Raw genomic sequence first — 21,160 nt, forward strand, 5'->3', positions numbered from 1 at the left:
AGAAGATCAAGAGATCTGGAGTCTTTCGAAAATTAGGGGAAGGATGAGGATATTGAGCAGAAATTTTACACAGATCTATATTTTTTTTCAAGTCAGGTTCTTGAATAGACCAAATCGTACCATATTTCGATAAAGCTGCCATGTAGACGTACATATGTCCCGATTGAGGGTCTTGAGCCCATAAAAGACACATTTTGTTATCCGATTTTTTTTTTGAAGTTTCAAGCAGCAAGGTTCGAATCCTGGGGGAATTTTGGCTACATTTGTGATGTACTATGCCATGTAAAAACTTCTATCCAAAGAGGTGTCGCACTGCGGCACGGAATTCGGACTTGGCTATAAGAAAGGAGAGTTTTTATCATTGAGCTTAATCTTGAATCAGTCTGCATTCATGAATATGTAAGAAGATTGCCCCTGTTCCTTAGTGGAAAGTTTAAGGAAAAATTTGTAATCAGAGAAATCGGATTATAAATGCGCTTGTTATCACCTTAAGACCTTATACCCCAACCTAAGCATACCAAAACCATAGCTCCCATATACACCGATTTCCCGGTATAAGTTCTTAAGGGCATAACAAGCCCATATATAATCCGATTTCTCTGAAATTTGGAACAATAAGTTGCTCTTAGTAGATGGATATCCGATTGCCATGTAGACCGAACTGCCGATTTAGAGCCTTAGGCCCATAAATCCGATTTCGCTGAAATTTGAAACAGCGAAATTTCTCAGCTTCTTGACATCCATGTCAAATTTGGTCCCAATTGGACAATATGTTGACATACCTGCATATAAGTCAATCAGCTCATAAAAGGTCTTAAAACGCATTTTTCACAGGATTTCGCTGAAATTTGAGGCAGTGATTTGAACTGACCCTCCAGATATCCAAAGCGAATATGGTCCAGATCGCACCTTTATATATAGAAGATCGTACTGCCAATTTGATGTCGATACCCCTTTTAAAGTACGATTTGTGTTTAGCCCAAAAATGGTCTACATTTCTTTCAAGCAAGCATTCTCCTAAGGTCTAAGAACAGAAAAAGCCTCTGGGGATCAAATCTGGAGTGTAGGATAGAAGTGTAAACTATTCATATATTTTGTCACTTTTTTATTCTTTTTTTTGACGATGCGTTGTCCTGATGAGAGAGGTCTTCCTTCGTCTTCAATGGCGCCGTTTTATTGTGATTTCGTCCTTCAAACCCTCAAATAATTACAATACAATACTCGCTGTAGTCGATTCATCACGCGTAGTTCACTTGGCTGACAGTTGATTGGACTTCTTTGTGAAATGTGATAAAACAGGATCAAACACATGGCACAATAATCAATTCTATGTTGTTTTTTGCACGTAGTGTTTTATTACGACTTCCAGCAACCTTACAATTTAAATCGGTCAATAACCCGATATAGCACTAATATGCACCGATTTTCCAAGAAGCCTTATAGGATCGGTCCATGCATTGATACTGCTTCTGCATAAACCGATATACTGATTTTTACTTCTCATTTTCTTTTTAAATATAGGTGATAGGAAATAAACTATAGTATTGATACAGTCGATATTTAGAATTAGAAATACCGAAAATATCGAATGTTGCAAATATCACGAAAATATCGAATGTTGCAAATATCAGTAGTTTACCAGTTCTACTCATTGGGACGTCCACTGCGTGCATTGTAAATTTTGCCTCGTTGAAATTGAGAAAACTTCAAAGGTTGATTTTCTCAACTGTGGATTTTCCATGTGCAGAGTCCGAATGATGTTATTTAACCCAAGTCTTGGATTCCACAGTTATTCGGTACAGTATTTTGTTTCCAAACTAACGATAGTTGTTTGAAAACTTCGTACCCGAGCTCGCTACTAGCTCAGCTACAGGGAATAGCTGGCAAAATATCGATGGTATTATCGATACTATCGATATTTTAGTTTTTGTCTGAATATCGACTTATATTTTTGCTATCAATTATATCGGCAAAGTTCGGCTATTTGCAAAATTTTTCAAAAAGTTATCAATCCGATCGTGAATATATCTCAATCATAGATTCTTCAATAGTGTTAAGTATTTCAATTATCGTTCGAATCGACTCATAACCTGATATAGCTTCCCCATTAAATCTCCCGATTTACTTCACCATTCTTCAATGGTGTTAAGTCTTTCAATTATCGTTCGAATCAACTCATAACCTGATATAGCTTCCCCATTAAATCTCCCGAGTTTACTTCCCGCGCCTATAGAGGGAGCAATTTTCATCCCATTGGGCTCAAATTTTATACAATGATCACTCATATGATTTCCAACTGATTCGTTAAAAATATAGGTGATACGAAATTACCGATAGTATCGATATCTATTCCTAGAAATATTGAATGTTGCAAATATCGATAGTTTGCCAGCCCTACTACAGGGCCGTTTCTCTTTTTATTTTATACCTAACTAAGAATAGAATTATGTACTACTGGTACAGCTATCCATGAGTCTCGAGGTTAATATTAACTATGGTAAATTCCATAAAGTAATCGAAGGATCTTTGATACAGGTTAGTAAAAACTTGGCTGACCCCCTTGTTTTTTCTTAATATTATTCGGATTTAACTTTTATTTATTATTAATTTTTTATTTAAAATTGTACTTTGTATTGGTTTATATTTATTAAAATTTTAAATTTAATATAAACAATTTTATTTCGGATTTCGGGTTTGCCTGTCATGGCTGGTTTATACATTCCATATTAGGACTAAATTTAAATTTTAATATATATTTTTGTTTTTGTATTTGTTTATAAAATTTGCAACTGAAATGTCGATTTAAGTATTTTACAACAATCCATTTTTAAATTCCTTATTTTTAACAAATTAATTCCTTATGTTTGTTTTTAATTAGATATTTGTATGGTTTATTTGTTTGTTTGTTTACCATATTGCTTTGTCTTTTTTGTTTCATTGGAGCATTTCAAATAATCAAAGGTCAACCTTAAAATGTTCAGTTTTATCATTGATTAGGTTATTTTCATAGTTTTCATTTTATTTTTATTTTCAAAGTTAATAATGTGCTTGGCTGTCGCTTTTATGACAACCGTTTTTCCCTTTCAGAAAATTATTCTCAGATGAATATGCTACAAAAGTATTTATAAAAATAAAACCGCTTGCACGACTGGTACTACATGTGTACTGTTGTTGTTGTTGTTGTTTTTATTATTTTGTAAATTTTGCAATAAATTCTAGGTATTTGGGAAATAATATATTTTTGGAGGTCATTCAGATAGATCTATCTGTTCTCGCCACAAACTAACCGAAAGCATAGAATGAAAATGACCTTGGCAGCACAGAGAAAGTGCGGTAATATTGGCGTTTCTTCACCATTCGGCCGACCAACACATGTCGCGGCGTGTGCGTGTGTGTGTGTGTTGGTGCCACGTGACCAGAGGATTGCGGGTGAGAATAGCCCTTAGGTAGCCATGACGAAACGATTGCCACTATAAAAAAGAACATGAGTTGCGACTTACATGGAATGTGTCGTCCAAATGGGCCCCAAAGAATCACCGGTGTAAACAAAAAGTGAGCTCGTGAGATTCCGCTTTAGCATTGCCGCACACAATGCACAGTGGGCAAAATTGGCAGCATATACAGTGAGAGAACATAGTGTTATGAAAGCGTAGCGGCACAGACACAGACGCAGACACATGTTAGTCTGTCATATTCAGATATGACAAACTAAAAGTATTGAAATTTGGCTATTAAAGAAAATTTCAATGAAATATTATCTTTGGAGGAAATATCTTCAGAGGAAATTTTATCTTAAGAGAAAATTTTATGGAAACTATTTTCTACAGAGTATTTCATGATAAGTTATTCCTTATACAGGGTGGCTGATGAAAGCCGCTACCAAAAAAAAATGTAATAACTTTTTTTCTATTTAATAATAATAATTTAATAATTAATTTAATTAATTAATTAATTAATTTAATTAATAATAATTTAATAATTAATTTAATAATTTAATTTAACATGAATAAAAGAAAAATGTATTCCATACACCGAAAAAAAAATGTAGCAATATTCATCATTGTAGCAATATTCATCAGCCACCCTGTAGAACATTTCATGGAAACTTTGTCTTTAGAAAAAAAATTCATGAACTCATTCATGTCTTTAGAGAAAATTTCATGGAATGTTAGTCTTGAGAAATTTTAATTAAATTTTGTCTTAAGAAATTTTAATGGAAAATTAATCTTTTCAAAAAAAAAAATTATGAAAATTTTGTCTTTAGAGAAAACTTCGTGGAGAATTTGCCTTTAGAGAAAATTTCAGGGAAATTTTGTTTTTAGAGAAAATTTTGTCTTTAGTGAAAATTTGTCTTTAGAGAAATTTTCAAGAAAATTTTGTCTTTAGAAAAAATTTCAAGGAAATATTGTCTTAACAGAACATTGATGGAAATTTAATCTTTAGAGAAAATTTCATGAAAATTTAGTCTTAAGAGAAAACTTTGTGGAAATTTTGCCTTTAGAGAAAATTCATGGAAATTAAGTCTTAAGAGAAAACTTTGTGGAAATTTTGCCTTTAAAGAAAATTCACGGAAATTTTGTTTTTAGAGAAATTTTCATGGAATTTTGTTTTGGGAAAATTTCATGGAAATTTAGTTTTTAGAGCAAATTTCATTGAAATTTTGTATTTAGAAAAAATTTCATTGAAATTTTGTCTTTTGAGAAAATTTTATGGAACTTTTGTCTTTAGAGAATATTTCGCAGAAAATTTGTCCTAAAAGAAAATGTTATAGAATTATTGCCTTAGAGAAAATTTCGTCGAAATTTGGATTACGGGAAAAAATTCATAAAAGTCCTTTACAGACTCACTTAGACAATTTTAAGTCCATTGTGATACCACAGTAGCGGCAGATCAAGGCTTCTGGCGGAAATCGAACCCAAGATTCCCGCACTGGTAATCCAAGCACGCTACCAACTCGGCTACCGGGGCGCCCAAAAATAAAAATGTTATCGCTGTGGAAAGTTAGTTTTTAGAGGAAATTTGAAGGACACTTCTCTACCTCGGCATTGCCGTAACCGAAACGAATGACATCAGTTTTGAAATAAAGCCAAGAATAATACTGGCAAGCAGTTTAGAAACAAGGCCTCGGCAGACGAAGATTAAACTATACAAGACACTGAAAAACGCGTGATGTTACATGGTTCCGAGGCATGAGTACTTGTGAAAGCAGACGAGGCAGTGCTATGAGTGTTTGAGGCAAAGATTCTTCGTATAATGTATGGAGCAGTTTTGATGGAGAATATCGGCGTCATATGAGCCTCGAACTGTAAGACGACTTTAGCATAGTTAAACGTATCAAAATACAACGTTTGTGGCTAGGTCATGTTGTCAGAATGAATGGAAAACCTCGAACACTGTGGTACACGCAAACCCGGACGATGGAAAGACATGTCGAAAATTAGTGTAAGAGAAGGAGCGAAAAAGATCGAGACGCTCGAAACTCCATTATAAGTTCGGCTAATGGGACAAATGTTCTGTCATAGTCAATTAAAGTACAGTAAGCAATATCAGGTTATGGAGCGACTTGGGCCTGCTTACCACGGTTATCGGAAGTAACCAAAAGAAAAATACATCCTGAATTTTACACAAATCCGATAAAAATTACTGAATCTAGGGGTCCACGAATTCAAGTCGAAGAACCACTTTGTATGGGAGGTATATCCAAATCTGATCCGAGGTGGCTCATTTTCATTGGGCCATAGATTATTGGGGCTGCACCAAAAAGAAGAATCTGTGCACATTTCAAGCAGATATCTTTATTCGTTCGACCGCTATCGAGATTTCGGACTGATGGACGGACATGGCTAGACCGACTTAGAATGTAGAAACGATCAAGAATTCAGAACAATATTTCGGCGAAATCGGTTAACAAATAAAGTTTTTATGGGCTTCAGACCCTTTATCGGCAGATCGGTCTTTATGGCAGCTATATCTAAATATAGTCCGATCTGTGCCACATTTGGGTCGGAAGTTGAGAGGCTTAAAACTGCGCACAATTCTAAATTTCTGCGAAAACGGATAATAAATAAAGCTTTTATGGCCTCAGACCATTTATCGGCAGATCGGTCTATTGTAGACCGTGATTAGAACAGAAGGACGGACGGACGGACAGACACACGGACATCGTTAAATCGCCTTAGAATTTTACGACGATCCGAAATTTATGTACTTTGTAGGGTCGAAAATTGATATTTCGATGTATTGCAAACGGAATGACTAAATGAATACACCCCCTATCCTATGGTGGTGGGTATGAAAATGTGATATTTTGTTGGTTTTTTTCTTCGTCACCTTTTTTTATAGTGCGTTTTAACAGTTAATATATTATTATCAGAGAAAAACTTATGAAGGGTTTTCTTTTGACAAAAATTTCATGGAAAAATTTCATATATTGAAATTTTATCTTCAGAGATAATGTCTTAAAATTTTGCCTAAGAGAAAATATTTTCGAAATTTGTCTTTACAGAAATGTTCTTTTATTTTTAATATATCCTTAAATATCCTTATCCTTATTATATCCTTAAACGAAATTGGTTGTTTGTCCATAGCGGCATCGATTATTCTTTTTCCTTTATTCTTTAATGTGCATAAAATTTCTTAGTGTAACTGAAAGTCTAAAGAAAAAACCTTAAGCACCTCAAAAATTATTAAGGAAATTATCCTTTGCAACCAGCATTATCAGTTGCATTCAGTTTGGAAGCCTTAGAAGCTCTTCTGCCACAAAGGGCATACAAATTAATTTTGTCCTGATTGTTGGTCATTTTTGACCACTGTGCAATAGACGAAAAATAAAATTCAATTTGCCAGTTGGTTTTAGGCCGTTTTCTTTGTTTCCTGGGATTTTTCAGTTTAGTTCTTTGCTAAACTTAGACGAGTGAGGAACAGTGCGCGCACTTCGGTCGCCAATCGGAAGACAATGCAAACCAAGTTAATTGAGATACCATTCGAAAAGTGGTCCCAGTTACGTAATTTATATCAACATAATAAAAATCGTGCCATCTCCTACAACACAATACAGACATTTATCGATTGGGCTAAAAAAGATCCGAATTTGCCGTTAAAAATCTACACCCCAAGCAGAGAATGGGAAGTCGACGGTACATATGTGGCCGCGGTGAGTATCAGCGGAAGCACATCAATGCAGAGCAGCATTCAAAACTAAAGCAGCGTGTGTTGTCATTTCCCTCCCCCCTTCCGCGAAATAGGCCCCTATGATAAAACAGATATTCTGCAATACCTTGAAAGATGACTACAACATTTTATTGACCGCCTTGAACTGCTTCGATAATTCACACATGGTCGGAGGCACGCCGGAACATTTAATGCCTGCAGTGGAACAGCATTTCCTTGACTCGGGTCTAACCAAGGATCAAATTATGCCTACCGGCACCTGTTGGCATCACATCACAAGAGAGGAGGCCTTAAAGTTTGACACAGAGTAAGACAACACGCTATTCTCGATTTTTGTTTACACTATGCCCATATGTCAAGAGAGTTTTGTTGCCAACGGAAATCTAATCTAACATATGAGGAAATTGTTGTTAAGAACGGAAACACAGAAAGTGAATGCGTAAGGGTTGTGTGTGGTATTCAAACAAGTTTTCTCTTCTTTTGTTTTTTCATAAATTCAAACATTTTTAAAAGTCTTTTAGTGCTTCCTTCTAAAAATTCTATGCGACAAGTGAACATTTACACTCACGCAAAACTTTTAAATGCCATTCGTTCGAGTGTTTTACTTGCGGAATGTTGAATGAGTACCAAGAAAATAATAACAAGTAAAAGTGTGCTAAGTTCGGCCGGGCCGAATCTTGGGAACCTACCACCATGGATTCTGGTTAAAAAATTTTACAAAATAAATTTAGTTGAAGTGCATAATTTAATTCTATTGGGTTGCCCAAAAAGTAATTGCGGTTTTTTTAAAAGAAAGTAAATGCATTTTTAATAAAACTTAATATGAACTTTAATCAAATATACTTTTTTTACACTTTTTTTCTAAAGCAAGCTAAAAGTAACAGCTGATAACTGACAGAAGAAAGAATGCAATTACAGAGTCACAAGCTGTGAAAAAATTTGTCAACGCCGACTATATGAAAAATCCGCAATTACTTTTTGGGCAACCCAATACATAGCAAATTTCTGCACAAACTTTCGCACAAGGATATTGGAGAGACCCGTTTATACAGGAGCTATATCAAGTTATAGACTTATTTGAATCGCACTTGCCACAGTGGTTGAAAGTCGTTACAGAACACCGTATGCAAAATTTCAGCGAAATCTGGCAAAAATTGTGGCTTGTAAGGACTCGAGAAGTCAAATCGGCAGATCGGTTTATATGGGAGCTATATTAGGTCATAAACCGATTCGGACTTTACTTACTACAGTTGTTGGAAATCATAACGGAACACCATCTGCAAAATTTTAGCCAAATCGGACAAAAATTGCGGCTTCTAGGGTCGCAAGAAGTCAAATCGGGAGATCGATTTATATATGGGAGCTATATCCAAATCTGAACCAATATGGCCCATTTGCAATCCCCAACGACCTACATGAATAATAAGTATCTGTGCAAAATTTCAAGCGGCTAGCTTTTCGCGTTTGACCGCTATCATGATTTCGACAGTCGGACGGACATGGCTAGATCGACTCAGAATGCCGAGACGAACAAGTATATATATATATATATATATATATATATATATATATATATATATATATATATATATATATGCCCAGCGCATTGTTCAAGGACATTTTTTCAGTCTCCCGCATTCTTTGGGGACATTTCCATTGTTTGGGGACTGTCCTCACTTCTTTTGTGGTTCTAGCGCATTGTTTGGGGACATTCCCTGTTTGGGGACACAAAAATTTTTTTTCGACCTTTTAATTTTTCATGAAACCTCTTTTCTTTTCAAACTAATTTTTGCCATTATTAGTTCGTTATAAGCTCATTTTCTATTTAATTTATTTTTTTTAATGTTTCATATGAGAACTCTATGTTGCCACCTGTCTTAAAAAACAGTTGAAAATTAACGCCGTTCACTAACCACTCAACTTGCGGCTTCGAGTTGTGCTGTTGACTGCATGCCTTCAAGTGTTGTTTACACTTGGAACAAAATCAATAAGTAGATTTGCTCACACTGAAAATGTATGGGAAACCTCGTCGCAAATCTAGATTTGCTCCAAGTGTAAACAAGACTTTACTTCGTCATCAAAATGTGTAATAGGATGGTAGCTCAGTGGTAGTATTCCGCACCAGCGAACAGCTGTCAATATCAATGCTGACGACTTTCGTGTCTATACATGAAAATGGCGATATTTTTTCCCAAACTAATTTTTAATAATTAGGGCAACATGGGTATCGAATGAAAGGTGTGTAAAAGTAGATTAAGATTTTTGAACACAACTTTGGCCCCTAGCCTCAGGGGGTCACCCCACCCTCAAAACTACCTACCAAAAAACATTTTTAACGATTAAGCTCCCATTAGACGAGCCGACATGTCATATGTAATTTAAATTGCTGTTTTGAAAGATGTACACATCGTGTGATACGTAAGAAAAATTTAATATGACAAATGGATTTTGGAAAAAATATCCAACTTTTTCGATTAAATCGAGCTTTTATTTCATCGAACATACATGTAGACACATGTCTATAAAAACAAAGTGCAAAACATACGACATTTCATGGCGATTAGATACACAACTTTGACCCCTAGCTTCAGGGGGGTTACCCCACCCCCAAAACTACTCCCCCAAAATGTTTTTTTATCGATTGGACAATATGGGTATCGAATAAAAGGTGTGTTAAAGAGGAGTAAGAATTTGATGCATAACTTTTGCCCCTAATATCAGGGGGTCACCCCACCCCCAAAATACATTTTTTGATTAGACCAATATGAGTATTATATGAAAGGTTGTTCAAAGTAAAGTACAATTCTGATACCCAACTTTGTCCCCTAGCATTAGGGGGATCACCCCTACCACAAAAATACCCCCAAAAAACCTTTTTATCGATTAGGGCAATATAGGTATTACATGAGAGGTATTTAGAGAGTAAGATTTTGATTTTACATATCCGATCCATCGACATACAGATTATGTGTGAGACAGCCACCGACTCCCTGATGCTTAAGACGATAAAGGAATGAGGGTAATAGAGGGTACGAGAAGTTCATACCTTTGCGTATTAGCGAGTCGACGGTAGGAAAACTGGATGGAATAACTGAGATGACACTTGATGACCATTGCGAAGCACAGCTGCCACTGGCACAGTCTTGGATTGACGAAGCTTTGGTATCGCCATCTGGAAGTACATGCTACACGGACCCAGGAACTGACATCTGTTTCCGAATCCCTGACCATAATACGGTCCTGCAGAGAGAGATCCGGACGATCACAGAATGCATAAAGTTGTGTAGTGCTCAAGCGAGGACGTCATGTGTGAACACATTTACTGCCGTCAATAAACTTGGTTAATCCGAGGCATTTGGAGTCGCATGTAACATTTTAGAAGGTCGAAACGATCGGTAGGTCGACGATAAAATACTACTGTAAGGAAATAAGGAGTTTAGTATAGTTTTCTTATAACAGGATCAGCGTTACCGTTGGTAACCCTAAAGGGTCATCGGTGTCATAGTATATTACCACTGTGTGCACACTTACACCCGTATTCACAAAACTTGAAGTAGCGTTAAAGTAGGCTTATTTGACAGATTTCCTTTAAGAACTGTCAAATAACCCTACTATAAAGCTGTTCTAAGTTTTGTGAATATGGGCATTAAACTCCGTTTACATTGGCCACTAAATCCGGATTTAAGGCTTTCATCAGCTGATTTTATAAAGGGAAAACAGGTGATCGAGCCATTAAATCCGGATTTAGTGGCCAATGTAAATGGGGTTTAACACCCGCATTCACAAAACTTAAATCAGTTTTATAGTAGGTTTATTTGACAGTTCCATAAAGGAAGTCCGTCAAATAACCCTACTTTAAACCATGTTTACACTAACACCCAAATCTACTTGATTTAAGATAATCTCCCAAACCCGTTTACACTACGATTAAAGAGATTTGCTTTTGTCAACAGGGTTGTTTTTGAAAGCATTTTTATGCTGATCAGAATTTTTATTGTGTTTAACACATATATTGTGGTCTGCAATTTAATATATGAAACGATTTTATTAAATTTAACACCAAATTTTATAAATTCAATAAGAAATTGTCAGATGTTGGCAAAAAGTGCTGGCCAAAACTACCAATAATAACCGGTATTCAATACAAACGCAGTGTTGCATTTCAATTTCGAAGGAAGTTTGCTGCAAAACACCTCAACTAAGTAGATTTGCTCACACTCAAAATGTATGGGAAACCTCGTCGCAAAACACGAGTTTTGCGAAAGCTCGTCGCAAATCTAGATTTGCTCTAAGTGTAAACAAGACATAAATAAGACTTAAGCCCCCATTAGACGAGCCGACAAGTCATATGTAATTTCAAAAATTGCTACTCTGAAAGTTGTACACATCGTGCGATAAGTAAGAAACATTTTTTTATTTTTATTTTTTTATTTATTTATTTCAGTATAATACAAAAGCCTTACGGCCAAATATCTGTATTACAAAGTAGGATTCCTGAGCAAAGTTATTTCATAATTATAATTATACAATAAAAAAATGTATAAGCATATAAAATCTATATATGTATGTACATATTAAGGGAAATTATTCAAATATTCCTAAAAAAAACTACAATATTAAAAAAAAATTTCGCTTAGAAGTTACAAAATTGGCTCCCCAGCCGTATTACACAAAAAAATATATACAAATTACCATGCTTGAAGGATAACAACCATAAGAAATTAGGTAGGTCAATGATTTTTTTATATGAATGATGAAATATAATATGACAAATGGATTTTGGAATATATATGCAACTTTTTCGATTAAATCGAGCTTTTATTGCCTCGAACATTCATGTTGAGACATGTCTATAAAAAAGTACAATACATTTCAGAATACATGGCAATTAGAGCGCGCTCTATTCGTATTTGACGTACATAAGACAAGACTTGTCGGCTCGTCTAGTTGGGGCTTTAAACAAGACATTAACGCCACTTTAAGTTTTGTGAATATGAGCATTAATTTGCGAGCAGTTTTTATAACACGCCAGACAAACTCACCACTGTTGGCAATAAGGATTTCATTGATTAGTCGTATTGTGGGAGCATCTTTTCCCGAATTGTCTTTGATCAAAATCATACTCTGTCACTTATTTTGATATTGTACTCGGTATTTTGTTGTTGGCCAACTGCCACTACCTGGAAATGGATGTTTTGACAAAGCCCAACATGTCATTCTATATCGAACAATGATAAGTTTACACGGTACATCTACGTTTATTCACCGTTTCTACTATTTGATTCAGGCTACACGTAACGTCTTGTTTAAGCCTTGTTTCCACTTAGATAAAATCTAGATTTGCGACGAGCTTTCGCAAATCTCGTGTTTTGCAATGAGGTTTCCCATAGATTTTGAGTGTGAGCACTACTTATGTGAGGGGATTTGCAGCAAATCTCCTTCCAAATTCAAATGCAACACTGCGCTTGTATTGAATACCAGTTATTATAGGTAGTTTTGGCCTGCACTTTTTGTCAACATCTGACAATTTCTTATTGAATTTATAAAATTTGGAGTTAAATTTAATAATATTGTTTCACACATTTAATTGCAGACCACAATATATTTGTTAAACACAATAAAAATTCTGATCACCATAAAAATGCTTTCAAAAACATCGCTGTTGACAAATGTAAATCTCTTTACTCGTAGTATAAACGGGCTGGTGAGATTAGCCCAGCAGAAGAAATATTGCAATCTCAGAGTTGTACCCATGCATAACTAACAGGTAGTGTACCGCAAACAGCTGAGTACAATTTTTTCTCGTTGAGTACACTATCTGTCAACGAGTTTTGGTTGTGTGTGTGTATTATAGTTAAGAACCTGCAAATGCAAATTTGCCCATGAATATTCCATTAAGGAACAGGGGCAAACTTCTCACATATCAATGAGTGCAGTCCGATTCAAGTTTATTCCCGAACGGCGTGCGGCAGTGCGACACCTCTTTTGAGGAGAAGTTTTACATGGCAAAGTACCTCACAAATGTTGCCAGCATTAAGAGGGGATAACCACCGCTAAAAAATGTTCTCGCCGGGATTTGAACCAGGCGTTCAGCATCAAAGGCGGACATGCTAACCTCTGAGCTACGGTGGCCTCAATAGTTAAGAACCTAGCATACAAACACAAAGATGTATGGCGCGAACCAGGATTCACTGAATAAGGTTAGGCCAAGCAATCAGCCGACATACAATTTTTTGAATTTTTGACAATACTTGTCATTAAGGTTGACAACTTTTTTCTCTTTGTACATTCATTCTTTGTTTAGATTTTCCCCTATTTGTGTCATTTTTATTCGGCACATATGACAACCTTAATGATATTCATGGGGCCTATACAGGTTATGATTTCGAAAGTGACCTAACCTTCTATTAGTGAATCCTGGGCGCGAACTAGTAAAGACTCGATCAGACTATATGGGCAAGTCTTATGACATGTCATTTTTTATGTATCATTGGTACTTCGTTATGTGTGTCAAAATTTGTTTAATTACATAGGATTCTTCATTTTTGCTATCACACTAGCATGTTATTTTTGTATGACATAATCTAAAAATGTTAGTAAAAGTTGATTTTTTTACGGCTACAAATTGTTTCAGTTGTGCGAAAGCTGTGTATTTTAATTTAGAGTTGATTTCATTCGACTAACAACAAAAACAACTGATTTCTTTATGTATTTGTCAGAAGGAATAGAGGGCCGCTCTAATCGAAAAAAAATAACAAAGCTATTTTGAAAAGTGATTTTCATGTGTTAGTTTCATTCGTATCACACTATGTGACAACTTTAACAAAGGCAAAATTTGACATGTCGTAAGACAAAAACATATAGTGTGATGGCAACTTAAGATACTTAAAATCAGAATTGCACTAATCACTGAATTTGACAGATAGTGTACTCAATACTTGCGTTTGTTTACTTTCCAATAAAAATTTGAAGGAGAGTAAGAACAGCCTCAATTCTACTTTTGCCAATTAGGTGAATAAAACAGCTAGATTTCAAAAAGCATCTGTTCGATGCTGCAAATTGCTGCTGGAAAAAAACCCCTAGCAGAAACTTGGAAGCTCTCATTTAACAAACTCTCAAATTTGTGTTTGCTCTCACGCACTCTCCCGTTCTTTTCTGCTGGCAAATAAAGTACGCGAACGATTTCTAGTAAAAATTTGTGCAAATTTGTACAAATTGTTGGGTAAACGAATACAACTAATATTTTGTTGTTGGGCAACTGCCACTACTTGTAAATGAATATGTCTTGGTTGTACCCAAAAACAATCGTATGTCAAATGCTTCGTTAGGAGTTTAAAGTTTTTTCAACAATTTGCTTATTTTTCGATATTTTTATTGTTTTAATTTATACGTTAGTAAGCACAAATCTAGAAATTTGACAGAAGAGTTGGAAATTCTACCCCCAACCCCACAGGGTTGTATCTTTGATTTCGTTGTTGTTAGGCTCGTGACGCTACCTTCTTAAAGCACGTTTACATTGGCCGCTAAATCCGGATTTAATGGCTCGTTCACCTGTTTTCCCTTTATAAAAACAGCTGACGAGAGCCTTAAATCCGGATTTAGTAGCCAATGTAAACGGGGCTTTAATTGTACAATGAGAACAATGTCATTTATGAGAACAACGTCATCTAGATGACGAGAGAGCGGATTGCACCGTATGACTTGTGGTTGTTGTACAAGTGAAATCACCTGTAATTATTTCGCAATGGTGACTAGGATAGGATGGAGAATATCGCACTTTAAATCAGCTGCTATCATACAAAATATATTGATTTAATTATTAATTAAAGCCTTGTTTCCACTTAGAGCAAATCTATATTTGCGACGAGATTTCGCAAAACTCATGTTTTGCGACGAGGATTCTCATACATTTTGAGTGTGAGCAAAACTACTTATGTGAGGGGATTTGCAGAAAATCTCCTTCCAAATTCAAATGCAACACTGCGTTTGCATTGAATACCGGTTATTATTGGTAGTTTTGGCCAGCACTTTTTGACTACATCGACAATTTCTTATTGATATTATAAAATTTTGTGGTTAAATTTAATAAAATTGTTTCACACATTTAATTGCAAACCACAATATACTTGTTGAACACAATAAAAATGCTGAACACAACAAAAACGGTGTAAAAAAACATCACTGTTGACTAATAAAAACCACATAAATCGTAGTGGAAACGGGTTTTGGAGACAATCTCAAATCAAGAAGATTTGGGCTGTAGTGGATATATGGTTTAAAACTATTCCACTAGAGCCCAAATCTACTACGAATAATAGCCGGTATTTAATGCAAACGCAGTGTTGCATTTGAATATGGAAGGAGATTTGCTGCAAATCCCCTCACATAAGTAGATTTGCTCACACTCAAAATGTATGGGAAACCTCGTCGCAAAACACGATTTTTTCGAAAGCTCGTCGTAAATCTAGATTTGCTCTAAGTGTAAACAATACTTAAGTGCTTTAATTACTTAATACTTAAGTGCTTTAAAAAATGAATTACTAAGATATGATTACATATGCAGCAATGTATTATATATAACAATTTTAAAAAACATTTCCAAATTATAATAAAGTCAGTGCATTTATTATCAATTCGCAGAGGCAAGTCTGATCCATTTCAAACAGCAAATTTTTTGCGATTTTCGATTGTCAGAACGTAAATAAAGCTGAATTCGCCAAATTCTTCGATTGCGGTTATCGGAGCATGGGCCTATATAAAGGGTGCTTAAATTTTGAAATCACGTTTACTCTTCAGCCCAACTCTAATTGATTTGGGAATATCCCCAAAACCCGTTTACACTACGATTAAAGTGAGTTTTCATTGTGAACTGCATTTTTGTTATATTCAGCATATATATTGTGGTCAAAAATTACTTGGTGAAGCAATTTTATTAAATTTAAATGCAAGACTTTATAATTTCAATAAGAAATTGCCAGATGTTGAGGAAAAGTGCTGGCAAAAACTCCCAATAACAACCGGAATTTAATACAAACGCAGTTTTGCATTTGAATTTGGGCAACTGCCACTACCTGTAAATAAATATGTCTTGATTGTACTGAAAGAAATCAGCACGTTTTTTGCTCTAATATTTATTATCTAATATCTGGTACTATGTTCGTTTTTCACAGTTGAAAACTCTTTTTTTCACGATTACTTTTTTAATATTACGAAAATTACAATGATAGAATAACAATTTTATTAAAATTTTACCATTAGTTATGAGGGAATGTCCTACAGAATAAAATCAGCAAGTTTTCTTGCTTTAAAATCTATTATCTAAAAAAAAGTAAGAAAAAAGTATCGCGAGAAGCGAATAAAGTACTAGCCATAATTTCGGAAGTTAACATAGTCATGTCACGTCGAAGGTGAAGTTTTTTACATTAAACTCTTCCATTTTGTCAGATAATATAAACAAATGAATAAAACTTGTTTGATTTTCATTTGCAATTAACTTACCACATTAGTTATTTACCCGTCAATCACATTAATTTGATACCCCTATTGACTAGTTTAGGGGGTCCAAAATTATCAAGGCCCTATAGTTCCTTCCCGAGTCCAATTGTTAGACAGTTTTTTTCATATTTGTAAAGTACTCGTTAATACCTTTCGTTTCATATTCATTTTGTCTAGGTTACAGCATTTCCCAACGTGAGGGGTTTTTGGCGTCTATGGGGGTCCACGGGCGTTTGACCCAAAAACGGATTTCAGATTCGTATTCCTGGGGTCAACCCACATCTGCATTAAAAGTTAGTTTTAGCCTTCATATGTATCGTACGTTGTGTAGAAAATTTTAATATGCTAAATTTAACATGTCATATCTCGAATACATGACGCCTGATAGCAATTATTATCAAACATAAAGCTTAAATAAATAATTTATCCTCAGTGAGCGTGCTAAATACAAATACGAATTTACATTGTTTCAAATGTTGCTTTTACCACCAATAAATCAACCTGTTTCTCTATCTTGTATAAAACTACCTTGATGTTTGATCTTAAATGGTATTTTGACATTTAAGTTTTTGTTTACATTTTGTATTGCATTTTATTACATTATAGTTGCCGATCAGGAAGGCGAAAATCTTAGGCGTTACAAGGAACAACTATTGGGAGAGGTTCTAGCGGAAAAAAATATTGTGGTCCCTAATGATGGACGCAGTCGTAGTAAACAAATTACCTCTGGTATCTGAAGAACGGCCTGACATGAAATTAGACTTATCCGAAGAAAACCATCTTAAGAAAAAAGTTTTTGTTATCGAAAAGGGTGTGCAGTACAATATACGCATTGATTTCATTGTCCAAATAGAAATCGTGCAAAAGACGTATCGTTTAGGTGTCCCTGTTGGATACGAACCACACATGGTTGGTTCGTATCCTCACAAAAAGAAAATGCAATGTTATACCACACTTAACGAGGATGGCACATGGTACATACTCCGTTTCTTCCCTCTTCATCAATGAGGACAAACACAATCATCTCAAATGGGAGTGGACATTTGAAAATTGAAAAAAATTTAGCAGCCAAACCATTTTTGCTAAGGCAGGACAACTACGTTTTTTTTACAGGAGGATGACTTTTTCACGACTCTATGAGCTTTAGTTTAAAATAAAATTAGAAAAAACTTACAAATAGGGTGATTCAATAAAAAATCTCACGCACAAAACATTTTGGGCAATTTTTTGAAGTTACCACAAATTATATAATTGAACACAAGTTTAAGAGTCACATTAACATATGTAACATCACATAAGATCATCAAACACACATGGAAGTTTAATATTCACGTTATCATTGGAGAGGATGAATCTTAGTGGGAGGTTGTCCTTGTTGCGGCAGATGATGATAGACACCTGTGTGAATATGGTCTAGCCCAACATGTTATATCTTCTTCTACGTTATATCTTTGTCTATTATATAAAAATGAAATTATTGCGCTTTGTTATACCCACCACCGAAGGATGGAGTATACTCATTTTGTCATTCCGTTTGCAACACATCGAAATATCCATTTCCGACCCTATAAAGTATATATATTCTTGATCGTCGTAAAAATCTAAGACGATCTTGCCGTGTCAGTTCGTCTGTCTGTTGAAATAACGCTATATTCTTTAAAAATAGAGATATTGAGCTAAAACTTTGCACAGATTCTTTTTTTGTCCATAGGCAGACTAAGTTCAAAGATAGGCTATATTCGAACTATGTTTTGATATAGCCCCCATATAGACCGATCCGCCGATTTAAGGTCTTAGGCCCATAAAAACCACATTTATTATCCGATTTTGCTGAAATTTGAGAAAGTGAGTTGTGTTGGGCCCTTCAGTATCCTTTCTCAATTTGGCTCCGATCGGTCCGGATTTCAATATAGCTGCCATATAGACCCATAGCTCGATTTAAAGTCTACGACCCATAAAAGGCGCATTTATTGTCCGATTTTGCCAACATTTGGATATGGCTGCCATATAGACGGATCTCTTGATTTAAGGTTTTGGACCTTTAAAAGGCGCATTTATTGTCCGATTTCGCCGAAATTTGGGACAGTGCGTTATGTTAGGCCCCTCGACATCTGTCAACAATTTGGCCCAGATCGGTCCAGATTTGTGTATAGCTGCCATATATATCGATCTCTCGATTTAAAGTCTTGGGCCCATAAAAGACGCAAATTTGGGACCGTGAGTTGTGTTAAGCCCTTCGACATCCCTTTTCAATTTGGACCAGATCGGTTCAGATTTGGATATAGCTGCCATATAGACCGATCTCTCGATTTAATGTCTTGGCTCCATAAAAGACGCGTTTATCATCCGAATGCGCTGAAATTTAACGCTGTGACTTCTGTTAGGCTTTTCGACATCCGTGTCGTATATGCTTCAGATCGGTCTTTATTTGATATTGCTACCAAAAAGACCAATATTTTATTCTACAAAATTGAACAATGAGTTGTACTTGTTAGACCACTTAACGTTCGTGCCAAATTTGGTCCAAATCGGACCAATTTGATATAATTTGAATTTGATATAAAAATTTGGCCCCAAATGTCAGGGAACCCACTCACCCCCAAAAATTACATGTTTGGCAAAGTGGGGCAATATGTGTATCAAATGAAAGCTAAATGGAAGTAGAGTACGAAACTTATATAAAAATTTGGGATGAAGTCCTAGAGGGGCCAACCCACCCTCAAAAATATCCCCTAACTGACATAGTAAGTGATCGGGACAATATGGGATTCAATCAAAAGGTACTTGAAAATAGAACACGAAACTTATATAAAAATTTGGGTCCATTCCCAGGCGGGTCGCCTCACCCAAAAATTATGCCCCAAATGGACATGTGCACTGAACGGGATAATGTGGGACGCAAACGAAAGGTATTTGAGAGTACACACGTCTAAATTTATGCCCCAAAGGAACATGTAGGCTAAACGGAACAATGTGGGATTCTAATAAAAGGGTTTTGAGTACGAATTATGTATACGAATTATTTTAACCATGTCAAAAAGGGGCAGCAAAGGGCACCAGGCCCTTATTTGTTTATATGTTTCTCTGTTCCGTATAGACTCAAAAACGACAGAGCCGATTTTCATGAAATTTTCACATATGATAGTCCCAGCCCCTGGTGAAAATAGGGCACTTCGTTTTTGATATACGAAGGGGGGCTGGAATATCCCCCTTATTTTATTATTTTTTTTTTATAACGCCCAATCTCGGAGATTTGTGCTCCGATTTTAGCGAAATTTTGTATGGCCAGTTATGGTAACTCAAAAACACATAATTGTTAAATTATATAGGTACCAAGCAAAAAGTATTCGTTCCATGGTGTATTCGGAACTTCCCCAACCCGGAAACCGGCATGTATGTATACAACGTTACAAAATAGGCTTCAAATTATAGGTCTTTGGGAGTAGACTACGAATCTGGTATATAAATTTGGAACAGAATCTGGTGACTGGACGTAAATGAAAGATATATGATAGTAGAGCACGAATCTGATATTAATATTAGAATCCTAGCGCCTGGCTCATGTCCAGCCCATTAACAGAACATGACGATCGGGACAATTATAACCCAAATGAAAGTTCTTTGACAGTGGAGTAATAATTTTATATTATTAGTTGGGCCATATTGGCCGACCGGGACTCTATTCAACTAAAATTAAAGGACAAGTATCTGGAGATGACTATGACCATACAGGTTGGAACTCTCAGCTCAAATTTGTGTGGCGTTAATCGCCATTACGAGAAGCTCAGCTGAGAGCTACCGGGCGCGTCCACAGGTTACGGATAGTGGGATTAAATTAAATCAAAGAAAAGAAAAAAATCTATATACCGTTTGTGGCAAAGGCTGTAATCAACACGTACACACGATGAGTACGACCATGATGTGCCATCTAAAAGAGCCATAATTGATAGCACATTTATGTTTCTAAACGGTATCGATTGACTTCAATAATAGAAAAAATCAAAATGAGATTAAGCGCTACAAGAGGCATCAAGCGAGTTTGGGCGACATTCATGCGGACACGGTGGCAAATATGGTGGACGCAAGGTGAATGTTGTCCTTGGAAAGACGGCCACCGGTTGCACCTGAAGAAATTGACCTCCCCCGGCAAACCAGAGAAGTAGCCGTATCAACTCCTACATAGCAAGGATTGATGCCAACGTGATGAATGTGTGTCCCGATTGTGACCAGGGACCATATGACACGTGTCATCTGTTTAACTGCCCAGCCAGATCCATTCCCTCTAGACACACTCCATTTTAGTCGCAGAGTTCCTGGACCTGGATATTCAACAGAACCAGTAAACGAAATTGTGAATACAACAGACTGCTGCAACAACAACAAATGTGGGTTTTACTTTAGCACAGCATTAAACTGCAGAAGAGCAAATAATTATATATTTAGTAGTTCAAACGGCAAAGCCGACTTCTTTACAAACAATAGAATTTATTTCTCT

The 21,160-nt window shown here is 35.7% G+C and overlaps 1 protein-coding gene, 1 long non-coding RNA gene and 1 pseudogene across 2 annotated transcripts in view; 2 read left to right on the forward strand and 1 right to left on the reverse strand.

The window, feature by feature from the left end:
- The first annotated feature begins 6,876 nt into the window (after positions 1-6,876).
- Positions 6,877-21,160, forward strand: part of LOC106082090 (uncharacterized) — a 44,412-nt gene continuing 30,128 nt past the window's right edge. The window contains exons 1-2 of the mRNA XM_013244416.2: positions 6,877-7,153; positions 7,245-7,477. Of these exons, the coding sequence (XP_013099870.2) occupies positions 6,956-7,153; positions 7,245-7,477 (431 nt within the window). The 5' untranslated portion in view covers positions 6,877-6,955. The remainder of the gene's footprint in view (positions 7,154-7,244; positions 7,478-21,160) is intronic.
- On the reverse strand, positions 10,069-11,275 carry LOC131995727 (uncharacterized). The gene is made up of 2 exons (XR_009397581.1): positions 10,642-11,275; positions 10,069-10,587 (listed from the first exon to the last, which is right to left on the reverse strand). It is a non-coding gene; the product is annotated as an uncharacterized LOC131995727 (long non-coding RNA).
- Positions 17,208-17,878, forward strand: LOC131996410 (rho GDP-dissociation inhibitor 1-like; annotated as a pseudogene).

The sequence above is a fragment of the Stomoxys calcitrans genome, chromosome 3 (genome assembly GCF_963082655.1).
Source record: "Stomoxys calcitrans chromosome 3, idStoCalc2.1, whole genome shotgun sequence".
Lineage (NCBI taxonomy): Eukaryota > Metazoa > Arthropoda > Insecta > Diptera > Muscidae > Stomoxys > Stomoxys calcitrans.